The sequence below is a fragment of the Electrophorus electricus genome, chromosome 1 (assembly GCF_013358815.1).
Source record: "Electrophorus electricus isolate fEleEle1 chromosome 1, fEleEle1.pri, whole genome shotgun sequence".
Classification (NCBI taxonomy): Eukaryota; Metazoa; Chordata; class Actinopteri; order Gymnotiformes; family Gymnotidae; genus Electrophorus; species Electrophorus electricus.
The window spans coordinates 35670277-35688972 of record NC_049535.1 but is presented as its reverse complement, the minus strand read 5'-3'; the positions used below and the strand labels follow the sequence as shown (position 1 = coordinate 35688972).

Here is an 18696-nt window from a genome sequence, read left to right as displayed (position 1 = left end):
CACAAACGCATCAGCCATTCCCATCCAAGACGCTTTTTTTGCCAGTGCTTATGGAAGATGAAGCCATCAGTATCATTGAGCTTAGATATCACACCCACATTCCTAGTGCTCCTTTCCTCTCCTGACTCCTCTCCTCTTCTCACTCCTTTCTTTTCTCTTCACTCCCCTATCCTCTCCTCTTGCTATCCCAGACTGCTTTGTCACATTTTTGTCTTCACGTTTTTCTCTCGTCTGACCATCTCTGGTGTCTTCTCACCTTTGGTGGTGCTGTTGCTCCTAACACTAGGATCACTGGTTGCTGTCTGTAAAACTGTGTTTTGTAAACGGCACTCCCCTGCACTTTCTCTCTCCATTCATTTCTCCATTTCCTCAGTCTGTGCAGGCTGAGGAAACGCAGCCAAGCTGAATGGCTCAGACATTCTCTCCACCACCACCTTGTGATGTCACAACTTTGAAAGGGCTTTTCCACAGGGCTTGCTGACCTCATGCCTCTCTTGCTTGTGATTGGCTGACTTTGTGTTTATGTAATCTATGACTAACTTACTTTGCATGTGACGTATCACAGGTGGATCTGCCCTTTGTTCTCCTTTTTGAAGAACTGTCATTACTTTTTTTGGAGGGGAGGGTGGCAAAGAGATGTTTTCGGCCAATCGTGGATGAGGAGAGGAGTAACTTAAGACCATCTGAAATAAACAGTGAAATAGTCCCACCTGCAGATTTCATACATTAGTCACATGACCTGACTCAGTCTGTACATCTGCACTGTGTCTCATGAACAAGTGTTTTTTGGCTTCTTTCTGTCCTTCTGTCTGCAGATTTCCTTTGTCATTTTTCTCATCTTCTCAGAGTTTAGAGTATGGACACACAAATTTCAAAGTTCGTCACTCTTCAATCCCTTTATTTGAACCTCTTTCAAATCTGAGCTTTCTCTCTCTCTCTCTCTCTCTCTCTTCTCTCTCCTCTCTCTCTCCTCTCTCTCTCTCCTTCTCTCTCTCCTCTCTCTCTCTCTCTCTCCTCTCTCTCTCTCTCTCTCTTCTCTCTCTCTCTCTCTCTCTCTCTCTCTCTCTCTCTCTCTCTCTCTCTCTCTCTCTCTCTCTCTCTCTCTCTCTCTCTCTCTCTCTCTCTCTCCTCTCTCTCTCTCTCTCTCTCTCTCTCTCTCTCTCTCTCTCTCTCTCCCTCCCTCCCCTCGTGTTCCACTGCTTTAATGGTGCATTCTGGGACAGGAAGACTCAGACGGCAGGGCTGTGTCCCATATCTTTGCCGGCTTGGAGTCCTTCTCTTCTCTTCTCCCCCTCTGGGCTCTGGAGCCACAACTCTCCACCCAGAGGGAAACGAGTCATTATTATTAGGGATGTTTCTATCATGCTGTATTGTTGCTGTTGTAATGCTTATTTCAGAACAGGACCATGGGGACTGTACAATCAAGCATGCACCGCATTTCATCACACACACCCACACAGTTACATATACACGTCATGCACAAGCAGTATGTGGTTTGAAAGACCTATGAATACAGTAGATTTCATATTGTCTTTTAATGGCTGTTCTTAAAATAATTGTTATATATGGTGAGTTGTTTTTTTAATGGAACTGTAAAGGGATCTAAATTCTTTTTTTTTTTCTTTTTTTTGTATAGGTGTGTTTGTTTTTTTCTTTTTTTTTTTTTTTTTTTTTCTTTTCTTTTCATTTCTCTTTGGGTGTGAAATAATTGGCAGTGTTGTCATTCTTTCTGAAATCAATTTTTTCCCTTAATCTTTAAAAAGGTCTTATTTTAAAGCCTGATTTTAAAGAAACGATTAGATTGCCGTTTGAACCATGGATGGGATGTACATGCATATGGGTATTATGAATTAAACAATTAACAAAGAAACTGAATTATATACATATATTAAATAAAATTGCTAATACTGTAAGATTTTGGAGTGCATTTGTGTGTGTTAGACTTCGGTTTCACAGATTTTCCACAAACATTGAAAGTATGCTGCTGTAGCAAAGGAAGGATATTGGATAAGATCCCTTATTCACAACTGTTTCAGACTTCCCAGTATTGGGCCATTCACAACTGTTTCAGACTTCCCAGTATTGGGCCATTCACAAGTGTTTCAGACTTACTAATATTAAATAAGACCCTTCGTTCACAAATGTTAGATGTACTAGTAAAAAGTGGTTTTTAATGAAAGGGTTTTATATAATTAAAGTAGGATTAGTGTTGATTCAATGAATGATTACCAACTACCATTTAAAATTATGCTCTTGTCTATGTCAGGGTGGTTGGTAAAAACAAAGCTTCCTTTTCTATATTATTGTTTGTGTGGAAGCAAGATATGTGCTATTCACAATTTTTTTCTTTGCGTGTCAGTTTTCCATATACATACTAGTGCCTGTTTCTTTAAGGTGCATGTCTTTTATGAGCATACCTTTCACCACTGTGTTGCAGACTTCAGGGCTAAAAGCAAAGTGTCCTGGTGAAACAGCCACTTTGATTGTAAGCTCTTAGCTGCTAACAGTGCACTGGTAATTGGCCTGAATTTCTGGGCCTGTCTGAAGATGTTCCAACTACATCCCATCCTGTGGAAGATTTCTTTCCATCTGCTAAAACAATAACAAAACTAGGCAAGTCATTTGTGAATCTAAAATTAGTAAGTGTTCATGTTTTGCTGTCAGAATTTACTTGGTCATTTGGCTATTTCATGCCTGAGGAGTGTTCTTCACCTGCGAACCCTCCCCCAAGACTCGGTCTCTGCCCCTTGGTTGGCAAGTCTCAACAGCTGCTGCTCCGTTGAATTGTGGTAGAATTGGGAGTCATGGGGAATGCAGGCCTGACTCCAAGACTCGACCTGGTTGTGCCTTGAGTTGAAGCCCTACTACCACATCTCCTCAGATTAGCAGTGGCTCACTGCTAAACTTTTCTGATAATGAGCTGATGACCCTTGATTTACATAAAATGATTTGAGTTTACAATACAATATTACTATGTAATACTTTGAGTTGAGAAGAACAGGTTTTTTTTCAGGTTTTGTGGTGTAGGATTTTAATATCTGTTATCTTTCTTGAGTTGTTTACCTGGTTCAGAAACATCTCAACTCCTAACGTGTTCTGGCAAGGTTGGACGTGTTCTGGTGAGGTTAGTGAAACAACTTGAAGCCTCTCTCTGTCTGTTCACCCAGTGCTGACTGCAGGTGGGATGTGATTAAATCTGTTGTTTTTTTTTGCTTGTTTAAAAAAGATATTGCAGCACTGCTTGTTCTGATGTCGCCATAGTTACTGTCATTAACTGAACTTGACATATGTTGTTTGTTTTTAGGGGGGGGTACTAAGTTGGTGCCCAGGAGTAACAAAATTCATAAAGCCATACTGCTAACTACTATGGCCCAATTGCCCTCTGAAGCAAGAAAATGTCAAACTGATGTATTATCAGGAACATTGTGGCCCTCAGAACACACAAGGCAAAAAACAAAACAAAACCACGAGGCGTGCCAGAAACACTAGCCCATTGTGTAAGGTGGATGCAGCAGACTTTTCAGAAATGTGCACTGTGACAGGGGAACATATGCTAAAGGGCTAATTTCGTATATCATTACAAGCAGGATGGTTATACTGGTCATTTAGACAGCTGAAAGGGTATTTGTGCAATAATTAATATATTAAAGCAAATATTCAGTAATAAAATGATTGTGTAATAATAGAAATAGTAAAACAAATAAATGTTCAATAATAAAGATTAGACACTATTGCAAAATGCTTTATAAGTGTGCAAAGACAAAAATAATCCTATAAATAAAAAGGCAATTAATTTTAAAATTAACATAAAACCTAATTAAATGCATGAGCAAATCATTTTAAACATCATTTTCAAAAGTATTAAGTATATCAATATCAGATGTTCAGAGAGGGTTCCAGAGTTTGGGGGACACTAACTAAAATCTGCCCACTCATTAATCTGGTTTTAGCAGTGAGCAGCATGAAGAGCTGCAGGGCTGTGGGGACAAGTTGGAACACAGCTAAGATTAATTTAGGAAATGCAGGGAGGGCAGCATTGAGAAGACATTTTAGAAGCTAATAAATAAGATTACAATCAATTCTAAATAGAGGGACTCAATAAAGGGACTTAACAGGTATGCCATATCATTAATTCTGGTGTGTGTGTATTCTGGTAGCAGCATTCTGATCCTATACACGTGTAATAGAGCAGAGATGAAAGAACACCCCCCCATCTGGGTGTATGGTTTGGGTTTTTTACCTTTTCCTCTCTCTGTGACATACTGGTTGTCTCAGCAGTTCTATACAAACCTAAACAATACAAACCATGAGAAATCTGCTGATTGACACAACTCCCAATCACAGCTATGACTGCGTGAGCCGGCGTGCGTGCATGTGCGCTGTAGAAAGTTTATGTTCCTGTTGTGGCCAGTCTTTGTTACACACCCACAGCTGTGACAACAGATATTTCATGCATCAGCACTCCCAATCTGTCCAGCATGTCACTTCTGCGGGAATTTGAGCTAGGGCTGACTGATCTTTTTATACTTTTATCTTTTTCACTTTCCTGCTGTTGTTTGAGAGTTAGTGCAACATAACCAATATCTCACTGAGTCAGTCAAAGCAAAATTCAGGAAAAACTCAGTTTGGAACTAAAGCAGCAGCTCACTGAGTCAGTCACACCCTCCATTAAGTATGTTTTCATTTGAAAGGGCAACACAGCTTAACCCACCCTGTTCTCACACCACTCACTCATCTGAACCTGTACAAAAAGCCTGTACACATGCATGCACACAAGAACAGTTCCCAAGTGAACAATTCACAACCGAACAGTGATGGAAAATATTATTTTACAAGCCTACATGTTTACAATAGCAGGAAAGAGAGAGCAAGAGATGGCAATAATTGACTAAAATCTATGTTCTATTAACTATAAACTCTAACCGAGAGAAGATCGGACAGCACTGAGGTTGGATTTGACCATATGAATAGTGATTTCAAATAGTGGAGGAGGAGTGAATGGAATTTACTCACTCCTGTTCAACTGGTTCGGGGTTTCTTAACAGCACTGTGGCAATAATCTTGTGCTCACACTGCTGGGAAGGTGATAGAGGAAGGCGATGCAAAAGGGTGTGACAGACCGGAATTGAACCAGATAGCAGTATAGACTGAGACACCAGCTAACACACGGTGAACTCAGACGCCAGGAATAAGCCAATATATCAGGTAAAAACTGCTCCCTGTTTGTTTCAAGAACTGATCAAAGATATCTAACTTACTGCCAAGCATTACTGACCACAGAAATTTGTTCCTGCCTGCAGCTATCAGGACTTGCAACTTTCAGGACGTCTGAGCTTGTTCAGGATTTATCTTTGGTCTACTGACCGTCATGTCCAGTTTCCTGTACTACCTTCTCCCAGCAGTAGGAGGCTACACCCTCATGTCTTTCTACCTCCTGAAGAATCCCCACATCCTGCACAAGAAGAAGAAGACTGCCTTCTACTGCACCCACATCTCACACAGGGGAGGTACCTCCAACCTGACCTGGACCAGTTATCCTCTCTGTTTATCTATCTCTTATACCAGCATGCACTCCATTCACTCTCAAATAGTAATGTATTATAGATTAACAAATAATTATTCTTCCTATAAACAAAGAATTGTTAAAGGAAATGTTTGCCTACAACATTATTTTCTCAATAATCAGTTGCTGCTAATTGGATTTGGCAGAAGTTGAGCATTTTTGGATAAACTTGTTATGTAAACTTGTTATAATTTGGCTGAAGTTCCACTTGTTTTCTGTTTGACTTCTAAAAATAGCATCCTTTTCCATGTTAGACCTTTCTGTAAAAGTATCAACCATTCCCAGGTTAGACCTTCCTCCATTTCAGTGATCCACCAAGCTGATTGCGTCCGAGTTGCTGGTTCCTCAGAGAAGAGTAAACATTAGATGTAAACCCTGGCCATCTTTCTTTCCCTAAGTTTGTATGAGTGGATAAGTGCATGTGTACATATCTGATTCCAGGCTCTGGTGAGAGAATTGAGAGCACCATGGAGGCTTTTGAACAGTGAGTAAATACTGAGTCAAGATCAGTTGTGCTTAACTCCTCCTTCACTCCTTCACTTGTTACAGGTGGAACCAGTCAATGAGCTTTTGTCCTGTACTCCCATTACAATCACACTATATTGATTTTCCCTCGTCCACTCTGTTTTTCACCACTGTGATGTCTTTAATCTCTCAGTGCGGTGGAGGTGGGAACAGAAATGCTTGAGTTGGATTGTCACATGACTTGTGATGGTCATGTGATTATATCACATGATTACAACCTCCTGCGCCAGACTGGGCAAGATGTCAACATCTCAGATGTAAATTTAGAGGTCAGAGGTCATGGGTATTTCTTATACCTGTCACATTTTAATAGGTGTGTGTTTGTAACGTATTTCTGAAAACCTGGTGCATTTATTTGTTTTTGAAATTTTATTCATTGGTTCAAAAAAAATCACATCATTATTCTAAACCATGATAAATTACAATGGTTTAAATGATTATTTATAAATTATTTATTTATAGATACCAGGGAATACAGGGAAGCTAAAATATGTTATAGTTTAAATAAAATAAAAATAAAATTCAAGTGTTATATTAAACATCCAGTAAAGTTTGATTGAAAAAAATTATATATATATATATATATATATATATATATATATATATATATATATATAGAGAGAGAGAGAGAGAGAGAGAGAGAGAGAGAGAGAGAGAGAGAGAGAGGATATTTTCCAAAATGTAGTAAAGTACACAGAGTTTCCAGAGCTTTAGGGTTAGATTATATAAGATTTACCAAGATTAGGACCTCCCAGTTTTCACTGAAAGGAGACAAATTCTCCTATTTGCACTATGTACATATGTATTTTCTGCCCATAAGACCAACATTAACCCAATTAGAAAGTAAGTGTGGATTTGGATTCCTTGAGGCTTTGATTCTAAAATGTTGTTGTACACCATAGCCATACCTACAAATCTTGAATTTCAAGATCATGTCTACACATGTCTACATTATCAGATAATTGGGATATCATAAATAAACCTCTCTTTAATGATGTCACTTCTCATTTTCACCTATCTAATATCCTTCCTGTAGGAGTTGCCATCTTATAAAGAAAGGCTTGAGGTCACATTCTATACAGGTGAGTTTCTGAATGGGTATTGTACATACACAGGCGAATAGAATATTTCATACTGCATTAATAACTCTCGGCTTCTTGTGCAGGTCACTTCAGCACTGGCTTGGACAGGAGGTTCGCTCTGCTAGAGGATGTCTTCCGCATGTTTCCCAAGGTGCCTATCAATATCGAGGTGAAAGAAGAAAACAAAGAGCTGATTGAGAAGGCAAGGACTTATCTCCCTTTCTCTCTTTCTCTCCTTCTCTCTCTCTCTCTCTCTCTCTCTCTCTTGTTTTGGTTTCATAACTTCTTGTCTTCACCAAACTTTTTTGTCCCCTCAGGTTTCCGCTCTTGTGAAGAAGTTTAATCGAGAGTCCATCACTGTTTGGGCGTCTGTGGACTCACGTATTATGAAGGCGTGTCGTAAAGTGGTGTGTAGTTGCATTGGACAGCCCTGCCTTCTGCATCACAAAACAAAAATCAGTCCATTTTTTAATTTAGCATAGAGTTATTAATTCATTAGCATAGAATTGAGCCATTAAATAGGACTCTCCCACTCTCTCCAGAACTCTAGCATGCCGTACATGTTTACGGAGATGCGCGGTCTGCAGCTGCTCCTGCTATACTACACAGGCCTCCTGCCTTTCATCCCACTGGGAGAGAGCTTCCTGCAGTTCTACCTGCCTCGCATCTTCAACAGGTGTGTGCCAAGGTTCTGCTGTCTTCTCCAAACAGCAGCCTATCAGCTCATCAAAGCTTTACGAGCATGACAGTCGCCCCCACCTGCCCTACTGTTGTCAGAGAAACCAGCTGGTTTGCCAGATATCAAGACTGTACATACTGATCCTGCAACAACAGCAGTTTATTGCAACACTATATAAGGGACAACAACACTATATAAGGGACAACAACACCATGTAAGGGACAACACCACCATGTAAGGGACAACAACACTGTATAAGGGACAACAACACTATGTAAGGGACAACACCACCATGTAAGGGACAACAACACCATGTAAGGGACAACAACACTGTATAAGGGACAACAACACTATGTAAGGGACAACAACACTATATAAGGGACAACAACACTATGTAAGGGACAACAACATTGTATAAGGGACAACAACACTATGTAAGGGACAACAACATTGTATAAGGGTCAATGTACAGGTGCACTTAGTAGGGAAAGTTTTTATCAAAATTGATCAAAAGATTAAGGTCTATTTAGTACAGAATTATTACAGTATTAGAGGCTTTTGAGTTGCCTCTGTCAGACTTTGAGATCACAAACAAAACCCTGTTCACTGCAATGACCTCATAAAAATGTGGTCATACACCTAAACACAGACAGGAACATTACACAATCCCATCATAAACTTGAGCAATGTAGGTCTGTTGTGGAATGTAGAATGCTAACTGCATTGAACCTCATTACAGACCATGTCAATAACAACAAAACTTAACTTCATGTACAGGAAAGATTAACCAATTCTGTAATAACATGTCTAATAGAATACATTACATGCACTATAAGGATATAGCATCAAACAGGATTCTTGTGTTAGCAAACTCAGGCTTAACAGTGTCACTATATAAATTTCTCACCAGCTCAGTGTGCGGGCAGTGGGTACCAGTTGAAATTCCACTGTCTCCATATAAGCATGTGGAATTTGAACAGATTCATTATATATTGTATCACTGACCACCATTTTTTACCTTATGTCTGTATGGCACTTAGTAAATGGCACTCTTTATTTAAAGCATCTCTCTCATAAGTGTACAACCACACATACAACCAATCTGCTGTAATTCATCAGTCAACCAGTGCCATGTTCAACACTGGCCAGTTCTCAACCATAGGACCATTTTCAGTGTTTGTGTGTGTATACTGTTTTTGATAAACATTTTTGACTTGTTAGCAGGTATATACATATACAGACTGTCTCTCTATATATATTTATTTATTTATTTTATTTATTTATTTTTTTGCAGAACATTCATACCAGATTCTCCCATTCTTAGGAACAGAATGGTCATCACACTAATTGAAAAGTAAGTGAATCAGCCTTATGCGTTACAAGAGTTTAAAGTATTTGAAGTAAAATACCAATAATAGAAACATACTCTTTTAGGTATTCATGAGAATGTCACTGCTGAACAACCATGTGCCTCCATTTTGTTATAGACTGACTATGCGGAGAAGCTTGTTTCAGCACCTCAGAGACAGAGGGATTCAGGTAGAAACTCAGTGAAGTAAACCTGCTTCTTCCATTAAATAAACAAATATTGTTAACAAGTCTTTTGCACAGCTTCTGCACAGAATTATGTGTTATCTGTTTCATTTCTCTCTGTATGTCTCAGATATATCTGTTGGTCTCTCTCTGTGTTAGATACATGTTTATCTCTCTCTATATCAAATACATCTGTTGGTCCCCGTGTCCCAGATACATCTGTTTGTGTGTAATGAAGACCAGGACATAGAGGCTGCATTTGCAGTAGGAGCAACTGGAGTCATGACTGACTACCCCACTCTGCTGTCAGACTACATCAGACGGCACAGATCACATGAATGACACACACATGCACATTATATGTGAACAGTGATTATTCTATCCATCCAAACAGTTAAAGCTGTTTGGTAAATAAAATTGGAAGAACTTTCCATGGGAGTGGACCTTGGACTTTTGATTTTAATATCTTTAGAACTCAACTGATGAGTGTAGTTTGTTCAACCCTCACGGAGCACTGGAGATTTATAGAGTACATAATTATAATGTAATTAACCACAATTATAAGGTTTATGTGTGAACTCTTATTTTAAGTCGTTCGGTTAAAATAGATAATGCAATTAATGATTTCTCTTTTATTACAGACTGTAGAATTTACTAGGTTCGTTAGGAACGAGTCTTGAAACGACAAACATGATCAGACTTAACCAAACACGAAGGGCGGCGCAGAGCCACATGAACGGTTGCGTTTGATTGGCTGGCTGACATTCAGAAGCCCTCTGCGCATTCTCATTGGTCGATGATTCGTTTTCACACTGCGTGACGTAGCCGAAACGATTTCGTGTTCCTCGTAAACAAAGTCGCTCGCTGCAAATATTTTGGTTTCGACGTGTCCCCACCAGCTGGACTGTCAGAATCGTGTCTTTGCCGTCGTTTATGTCCATTAATCTTTAGAAAGGACACACAGACGCACCTATGTGAAAGTGCGGAGGAGACTCGAGGCCAAGAGAAAGGAGGGAAGGAGCGCCAGCGCTGCTGTCTTGTTTGGTTGCGTATTGCCTGCGGAGGAGCTGTTCACATCATCCGCCCCTGATGTCTCTCAGCTGGGTTATTATTCCGGGGAAAGTCCTGTAACTGCCCTTTTAATTTAGGTGAGTCGTTACTCAAATGTCTGGCCAGCTGTTGGTGCCTTAAGAACAGCAGCGTCAGAACAGCCAGCCACCTCATGGATGACTTTAAAACGTGACATTGGGTTAGCTGACTGTCCCTAACGTCGCGGCTGAAGTTTTTGAAAACGTTGTCTCACTAGCTAAGTGTTTGCGAAACCCTGGCATAAGATCCGCTAGCTACGTGTTTTATATGACTATTAGCCAGCTGGGATAACTAGCAAAACAACTGCCAGCCTAAACCGCCTATCCGGGCTGGCTGTATTCCTGTGGCAACACTGGAGCGTGTCTATTATTATTATTATTATTATTATTATTATTATTATTACTACTACTAAATAAAGGCGCTAACTAGTTCACACCGACTGTGTGCAGCATAGAGCGCTCCAGGTCTGTTCACAGGCATGGCGAAGCTTGAGTTGTACAGCTAGCTAGCTTGGTTAACTATGCTAACGCTAGCTGTCCAGCCAGCTGACTGTGTGCGTGCACGTTCAAATCTCCTCGTGCTGCCGTTCGTGCCGTATATGGAGCATCTGCAGGCGCGCGGCGCAGAGAAGTAGGACACTTTGGTGTTTCTCTGCTTCCTGGTATATCATTGCATCCGGAAGCGTCTCGGATTAGACCGTCAATAAATGGCCCGCTTGTGAGACCTCAAACTACTTATTTTAAAAATAATCATTTGTGGAAATTTGATAGCAGATTTCCAGATACCATCGTGATTGACAGCGTGTACTATTCCAATAAATCATTAAACTTTAGGAAAAGACCGTGAACCCATTGCATATCGGCGTTGTTGCCATTTTTGAATACCCCCCTCATATTTCTTTTGCTGGTGTGGTGTTTTTTCTTTTATGGACAGTCATGGTGAAGCTGACCAAGGCCAAAACCTTCCAGGCTTACCTGGACACCTGCCACCGCCGTTACAGCTGTGTCCACTGCCGTGCTCACCTGGCCAGCCACGACGACCTCATCTCCAAGGTGATGTGTGTGAATAAGTAGTTGAGCACATTATTTGATGGTGTTATTTGATGACCAAAAGACTGAATTGCATCTTTTGTATCTTTTCTTTTCCTCCAGTCCTTCCAGGGGAGCCAGGGTCGTGCCTATCTCTTTAACTCTGTGTAAGTGTCTGATGTGGAATAGTTATACCAAATGGAAATTCAAGAATCTGGTTCATTCACTACCTCGGCTGGTGTGTTGGAAGATATTTCAAGCATGCTACCTTTGGGAATTGCAGGGTAAATGTGGGCTGTGGTCCAGCGGAGGAGAGACTGCTACTCACTGGTCTTCATGCTGTGGCTGACATTTACTGTGAGAACTGCCACACCACATTGGGCTGGAAATATGTAAGCACCCCCCCAACACTAGTGTATACACATGCCCCACAGCTTAAAGAAACAGTCACCGTCAAACAGGCAGATGCCAGGCACGTTGGCTTTGAGAGAACTGCTTTTCCTTGTTGCCTTCATCACCACTGTGTTTGTCTCTCTGCAGGAGCAGGCCTTCGAGTTGAGTCAGAAGTATAAGGAGGGAAAGTTCATTATTGAACTCTCCCATATGATTAAAGATAATGGCTGGGACTGAAGCTCTTGCTTCTTATTCTGTCCACAGCTTGCAGCTTTGTCAAGACCAGCATGATGCACCTTTTCTCTCTCACACACACACACACACACACACACACACACACACTGAGATATATATATATATATATATATATATATATATATATATATCTACAGCACTGTAGATTTATCTTCCATCTTGATATCCCAATGCACAACCTTTACATTTGACAGTTAGGGGAGAAAGGTAGGGGTACATGTGTGAAAGAGACATGTGCATGTGTGGATATGGGAACTCGTGATTCTTTGAAGCCACTGAATCGTGACATAATTAATGTACAGGTTCTCACATTCATCCTGATAAGTGCAATTCACAAAGCTGGGATAAATGTTCACTTTTACTGCTTTCCATTTTATTTTGCGGATTTAGATTTAAATGAACGAGGTTTTGTGAGAGTGACTTTTGTTTTGTATAAAATGCATTTTACTCGCGTATTACTTTGTGTGGTATGTGCCACATGAGACATCACTTTTATCTGTTTGTGTACGTGTTTACATGTGTGTGTGTGTGTGTGTGTGTGTGTGTGTGTGTGTGTGTGTGTGTGTTTGTGTTTGGGATAAATGTGCATTCCTCTTCAAGTTCAGCAGTTTTTTCTTTGATGTGCTTCATTTAGTGGGATCCCAGGAATCCCAGAGCAAGAATGGCTGCATGTGTAAGAACTTTTTGCTGATGAGTTGTAGCATGAAGGGGAGGGGAGTCCTCTATTTTTTGTTAGGCACATCATGTAATGCTCACAGAATTGTTGTAGAATATCATTTTGGGAAACTCATTGTTGGTTTTGTCTTTTTTTTTCTTTGTATGTGTGAAAATGTAAATACAGTCTAAGATGCATGTACAGATACACATCTGATCATGTTAGCGGAAACACTATAGCAAATACATATGTAATTGATTTAGCAAATCATTAAAGTTTGTTATATAAATGGTAATGTACTTCCATTAAATTATGTGATGAATCAACTCTCATTTAAGTCATTATTGAGAAATAATATGAATATGCAATATTTTGTATATGTGATCTGTAATATTTAGTGTTTTGGAGATCACATATGCATAAAAGCATCTTATAGGTAACTAGTGGGTAATTACATTTGAAATATTTCAAGACTACTATTCAAATGAATGTCCAGGATCCTGAATGTTCACCTGATAATGGGAATTTGGAATGTTGTGTCTTTCTGGTAATTATGGCCTTATATATGGTCATATAGTTTGTATAATCCAAGCAGATTGGAGTTTAGAAACACTGATATGAATGAGAAGTCACAGGGTCTCTCTAGTGTCTGCATTTCTCAAGTGCATCATGAATATTAATTAAATGCTAATTAATACTCTGGGATTTAAAGAATCGGTTTGGAATTTTTAAACTACAATTCCCGAAGGTCTTTGCGAATATCTGTTGACGTGGCCGGCGTTCTCCAGCAGACCGGGTTTTTTTAAACTTTCATCGACAAACACGAACATTCTGTGGCTTTTGAAAGAGTTCTATAGCTGATTATTTCCTTAAAATTTTAACTTAAACCTGTTCACCTAAGAATTTGGATAACGGTTAAAAATGTCTGGAAAAAATAAGAGTCGGAGTACGACAAATGCAAACGCGGTATCTGGCAGCATATCTTGTGATGAGCGCATTTTACGGGATTGCCATGAGATGTACACAGATACGAGCAGTGGTAAGTTAACTTAGCTCTTCTAGTTCAATAGGACATCTCGCCCAAAGCAGAGCATTAAAACATTTTTTATTATATGTCATTGTAGCTGCTTCACTGCGGCTTTAGCCGTTTGTGACGCTAACGATAGCCGTAAGCTAATGTCGGCTAACCGGCTCGGGTCTTCACGTGTTTTTTCTAAATAAGATTGAATGAAATTCACAGTTGGTTCTGATTAGAATAAAAAATAATGAATTAAGGTACTTGACCATTGATCCTAAGACCAAAGTTGACTTGTTTGTTTACTGAACTGATTTTTGTTAGATTTGCTAACATTCAGTGAGAATAAGCAGCATATTGCGTTTATTTGGCTCTGTAGGGCTGATCACAATAGCCGAGTCCGTCGGAGTGACACTACTGCCACCCCGGAAAAAGATTACTGTCATGCTGATGGGAAACCACTCGGCTGGAAAGAGCTCCTTTATCAACTGGTAAGTATTGTGGAGTGTGTGTCTGGGACAGTGGTAGCTCAGGTACTAGACTAGTAATCAGAAGGTTGCAGTTCAGTCTTTCCCTGGCAAGTTGCCACTGTTGGGCCTCTGAGCAAGACCCTTAACCCTCAATTACTCAAGCTGTGTTCAGTCAAAATATAAGCAGCTTTGCATAAAGGCATCAGATAAATGCTGTAAATGTCAATCTACCGATGTAAATTTGTATGACCCTTGATTGTGTTTCTGGGCCCATGTGTGCACTCGTGTGTAGGTTTTCTGTCTCTTATTTAAACATTTTTACCAAGGTATGTGGAAGAGCACATCCAAAAGACTGGAGTTGCCATAGAGACACAGGGCTTTACTTTTGTTACGAGTGGACGCAAGAGAGAGTCACTTACGGTAAATATTGTGGCACAAAATGGAGTACTCTGGTTACTAAAAACCTGCACAAAATGTGGTCTGCCATCTTGTCTCTGTTTTGACCTTTGATCTCTTAGGGTAATGCAACCCTCCACCTGTATCCCCATTTTAAGCCACTTCAGGAATTTAAAGGTTCGTTATCAATGTCAGTCATGCTAAGGAGGTTTCTGTTGGACATCTCTGTGCTTGAAATTCATGTTTGCTAACTTTCTTTTCTTCAGGTGTGTCTGAGTATCTTGGCACCGAGATTTGCACTTCTCGACAGAAACGTTTCAGCTTGGTGACATTTGTGGACACGCCAGGACTGGTGGACGGAGACATGAAGTACCCCTTTGATGTGGATGATGCCATCCTTTGGCTAGGTGTGTGTCCTGTTACTGGCGTGTGTGGTGTCTGTGGGAAGTGGTGCTCAGTGATTTGACTTGTAATCGGAAAGTTGAAAGCCCCACCACTGCCAAGTTGCCACTGTTGCTCATTTGCTGTTGGGCCCCTGAGCAAGACCCTTAACCCTCAATTGCTCAAGTTGTATTCAGTCATAAATGTAAGTTGCTTTGGATAAAAGCGTCAGCTAAATGCAGTAATTGTTACTGGTGGGTGGGTGTCCTGTTACTGGCTTTATCCTTTGTTTTGTCATTTGCAGCTCTGCATGTTAAAGTGTGCTTTCTTCTTTCCAGGAAAACTCTGTGATTTGGTTCTCGTCTTCTTTGACCCTATGGGTCAAGCTCTGTGTAAACGCACCCTCAACATCGTGGAGAAGCTTAACGAGACTCAGGGTGATCGCCTGCGTTTCTACCTCAGCAAAGCCGATGAGGCCGGCGGAGAGTCTGATAGACAGGTCTCTCTCTCAGTCTCTCTCTCTCTCTCTCTCGCTGTGATCTTGATCTGTCCATCCTAACACCACTGTTTCGGTTGGCTGTTTCAGCGTGTAATGATGCAGATCGTCCAGGAGTTGTGTAAACGTCCAGGGCTTAACAAGTGCGGTTTTGACATGCCAACCATCTACGTCCCCAATACCAATAAGGTACCACACACATGCTCGCCCAAATATCAAAGGTGAAGTGACCCTATAACCTTATAAACCGAGACAGGCCAGGCTTGCATCTACAGAAGAAACTATGAATCACTTTTGCAAAGAAGAGCAGGTTTTGGTAGTCTGATATTTCAACCTTGTATTTGTGGTCAAGTTTGTGAAATACACCAGTAAGAAAAAGTACAAGATACATTTGGGTTTACTTAACATTACCCACTAACACACTGAATCCTTTGGTGTGTTTCCCCTTCTAACATCTGTTCTTTACTTTTAATGTCAGCATTTTTAGTTGGAAAATACTGTTGGGTATCTTTCTTGCTAAAATACTAAAGCTGAATTTACGTACTTACAGACAGGACATGTCTTTATTGTGCTTTTAATTTAGCACTGACGGTTCCAGCTTTGGAGGGTCAGGGCAGTTGCGTGTTTTCAGCTAGACACATAAACACAGTTCTCAGCTGCATTCCACCTCACTGTTAACCGTGGGTGGGAACTGTGGCATTGGGTTTTGTTACACTTTTTCACTGTTTTACCCACAGCCCAGTCGATGTGTCAATCAGATAGAGGAAGTGTGTCGCACCATAGAGAAGACCATCAACCAGACGGTGCAGCACACGCTCAATGCCCTAGAGAAAGACTGTGAGGTCATCTCTGATGCAATCACTGACACTCTCAGTAGGGACCGGTAAACTCACAACTCCCTCTCTCACACACACAGCCTCTGTACATTACTATCGCGGTGCTGCCAGGTACACCTGCCCCTGTGCTCTTTTTTTGCTGTAGCCGGTGCAGCGTGGAGAACCGACGAGCCCGCTGTAAGGGCTGTGCTCTGGGGCTGCTCGGATTTGCCACGCCCCTCCTGCTGCTCTTTACCCTGGTTCTTGGGAGCGTCTCCAGGGAGATGCTTGACCTGGTGCTGGGTGCAAATGGCACAGAAACACTTGCGCTGTACCTGGTGGGTGTGTGGGGGTGTGTCTGTACATGTGTAATATGATTTAAGAGAGGAAAAATGCAGTCTAGTGGAAGTATTTTGATGTGTGTAGATCCTGTGTAAATGTGCTAGCGTGATGGAGTATGTGTGAAAGCACAATAGAAACACAATAGCATTACAGATATGATTGTGTTAATGACCTTACTTGCGTGTGTTTGTGTGTTCGTCTTCCCCCTCTTCTGCTCTAACTCGGTAGTCTCCAGTAGTGAATGCGTTCCAGTCCATGTCCGGGGAAGTGCAGCTCTATATTTTTGGTGGACTTGCGCTGTTCTCCTTCATCCTTATCATCCTCGCACGCTTCTCTTCCCGGTCAGTAAGAGTGGATGTGTCTGGATGGTTGGGGAGGGGAGGGTGTGTGTGTTCTCATACATCACTGTGTGTTTTCTCTCTGCAGCACTCAGTATACCCTTTCAGGGAAACAAAAGAGGCAGCTGCAGGAAAAACTGGAGTATGTACAGGAAGTGGTGAAGACCCAAAAGGTGGGGGGTGCGCACATGTTTGAACGTGTGTGCATGTGTTTATATGTTTTTATAGGGGCAGTGGTAACTCAGTGGTTAAGGTACTTGACAAGTAATCAGAAGGTTGCTGGTTCAAGCCCCACCACTACCAAGGTTCCACTCTTGGGACCCCTGAGCAAGACCCTTAACCTTCAAATTGTATTGTATTGTAAGTCGCCTTGGATAAAAGCTTCTGCTAAATTCAGAAAATATAAATGTTTCACAGGAAAATATGATGAGCAGTTGCTCAGTAAGCACACACAGTATTTAATTTTATTAACTCTGTATGAACACTTTTTGTCTGTGCTGTTATGCAGAAGAAGCTCTATGAGGAGTACCTCCGGCAGAGTGTTGGCGATCAGGATATGAACTAGGAGCAGATTTGGATGGAATGCCTGATGGATGGTGTGAACAGAAGGAACATGAAGGAAATGACCACAGCACCGCTAAACTTTCCTGCACTTCAGAAGACCACTAATAACGCAGACTGTAGCTTGTCAGGGCTGACGCCCAGATGCCATAACATACCAGCTCATTTCACCTATTAGGGGAAGAAATTACCGTAGCTAGTTTTTGTATGTGGTGTTTTTCTTCCTCAGTAATGCCAGCACATGTTAAGGCTGTTATTACTGTATGCACTTAACCCATCCCAACCAAGACATGCACTGTAGAAGCTCCTAGAGACTGTGTACTGGTATGTGTACTGTCTGCTCCACGTTTGCTGCCAGATGTGCTGTAAAGTTGTAAAAAAAAAAAAGAGACCCCATGATGTTTTTGGACCACAAGTTCTGTATGGTCATGTTTTGAGCATTAATACAGATAATTTCAAGGTTATTTCTACAGTGTGCTGAAACGTGTATGTGTGCCTCAAGTATGTTTTAACACAAGGAAATATGTTTCCTGTATGACTTCCAAGTCACTTCTGATGCCCAGAGCTTTGCAGAGATGTCATCTGGTTTTACTGAGCGTAACCTTTTTGTATGCAGTTGTTTCACTTTTAGTCGTCTCATTGTAGTTAACATAAATTGTAATAAATTAACAAGTCTTGCATCGTTGCTGCTTGTTGAGTGAGTGAGTACGCGATAGAGCGTGAGATGTTCCGTCTGGAGAAACTAGGCAGGTTGCTTCAGTCAAAATCGGTTTCTTGTCGGATTCCAACATAATATTGGCTATTGCAAACTTCTCAAAACACTGAGCGTCGTTAGTAAATTTGTAGTGTGTTTAGGAAGAGTGTTTGTTCAAGCATGCGCGGTGTTAACCCAGTCGAAAAGCCCAGTGAGCTACTCATAGGCGCATCTTCACTTCTCGTCTGTTCTAGGCACGGACTGGTGTTTCCTGAGTTGAGAGACACTCAGCTGGCTGGAGCCCTGTTGCTTTTCCCTGGGTTGAGACACAGCTGGAGCCCTGTTGCTTTTCCCTGGGTTGAGACACAGCTGGAGCCCTGTTGCTT

At 41.1% G+C, this 18696-nt stretch overlaps 3 protein-coding genes across 4 annotated transcripts; all 3 read left to right on the top strand.

Annotated features, from left to right (window-relative positions):
- The first annotated feature begins 4950 nt into the window (after positions 1–4950).
- On the top strand, positions 4951–9791 carry gdpd3a (glycerophosphodiester phosphodiesterase domain containing 3a). The gene is made up of 11 exons (XM_027032793.2): positions 4951–5205; positions 5301–5507; positions 6005–6047; positions 6222–6357; positions 7125–7170; positions 7254–7372; positions 7488–7577; positions 7713–7846; positions 9144–9203; positions 9337–9388; positions 9596–9791. Exons 2-11 carry the CDS (start codon positions 5369–5371, stop codon positions 9722–9724), a joined length of 948 nt encoding a protein of 315 aa, XP_026888594.2. The 5' UTR covers positions 4951–5205; positions 5301–5368; the 3' UTR covers positions 9725–9791.
- Positions 9792–10199: 408 nt separating this feature from the next.
- On the top strand, positions 10200–13128 carry ypel3 (yippee-like 3). Its single transcript, XM_027032794.2, has 5 exons — positions 10200–10530; positions 11405–11523; positions 11623–11666; positions 11783–11891; positions 12040–13128. The coding sequence occupies exons 2-5, from the start codon at positions 11407–11409 to the stop codon at positions 12127–12129; spliced, it is 360 nt and encodes a 119-aa protein (XP_026888595.1). The 5' UTR covers positions 10200–10530; positions 11405–11406; the 3' UTR covers positions 12130–13128.
- A 454-nt stretch (positions 13129–13582) lies between these two features.
- Positions 13583–18301, top strand: si:ch211-11k18.4. 2 transcript variants are annotated; one of them, XM_027032791.2, is made up of 12 exons: positions 13583–13841; positions 14197–14308; positions 14614–14707; positions 14806–14860; positions 14950–15090; positions 15403–15563; positions 15651–15749; positions 16298–16443; positions 16542–16713; positions 16946–17058; positions 17144–17228; positions 17564–18301. In XM_027032791.2, exons 1-12 carry the CDS (start codon positions 13724–13726, stop codon positions 17618–17620), a joined length of 1353 nt encoding a protein of 450 aa, XP_026888592.1. In that variant the 5' UTR covers positions 13583–13723; the 3' UTR covers positions 17621–18301. The 2 variants fall into 2 exon arrangements, with proteins under 2 accessions (XP_026888592.1, XP_035383877.1); XM_035527984.1 differs by having other exon boundaries at positions 14188–14308.
- The last annotated feature ends 395 nt before the right edge of the window (positions 18302–18696 follow it).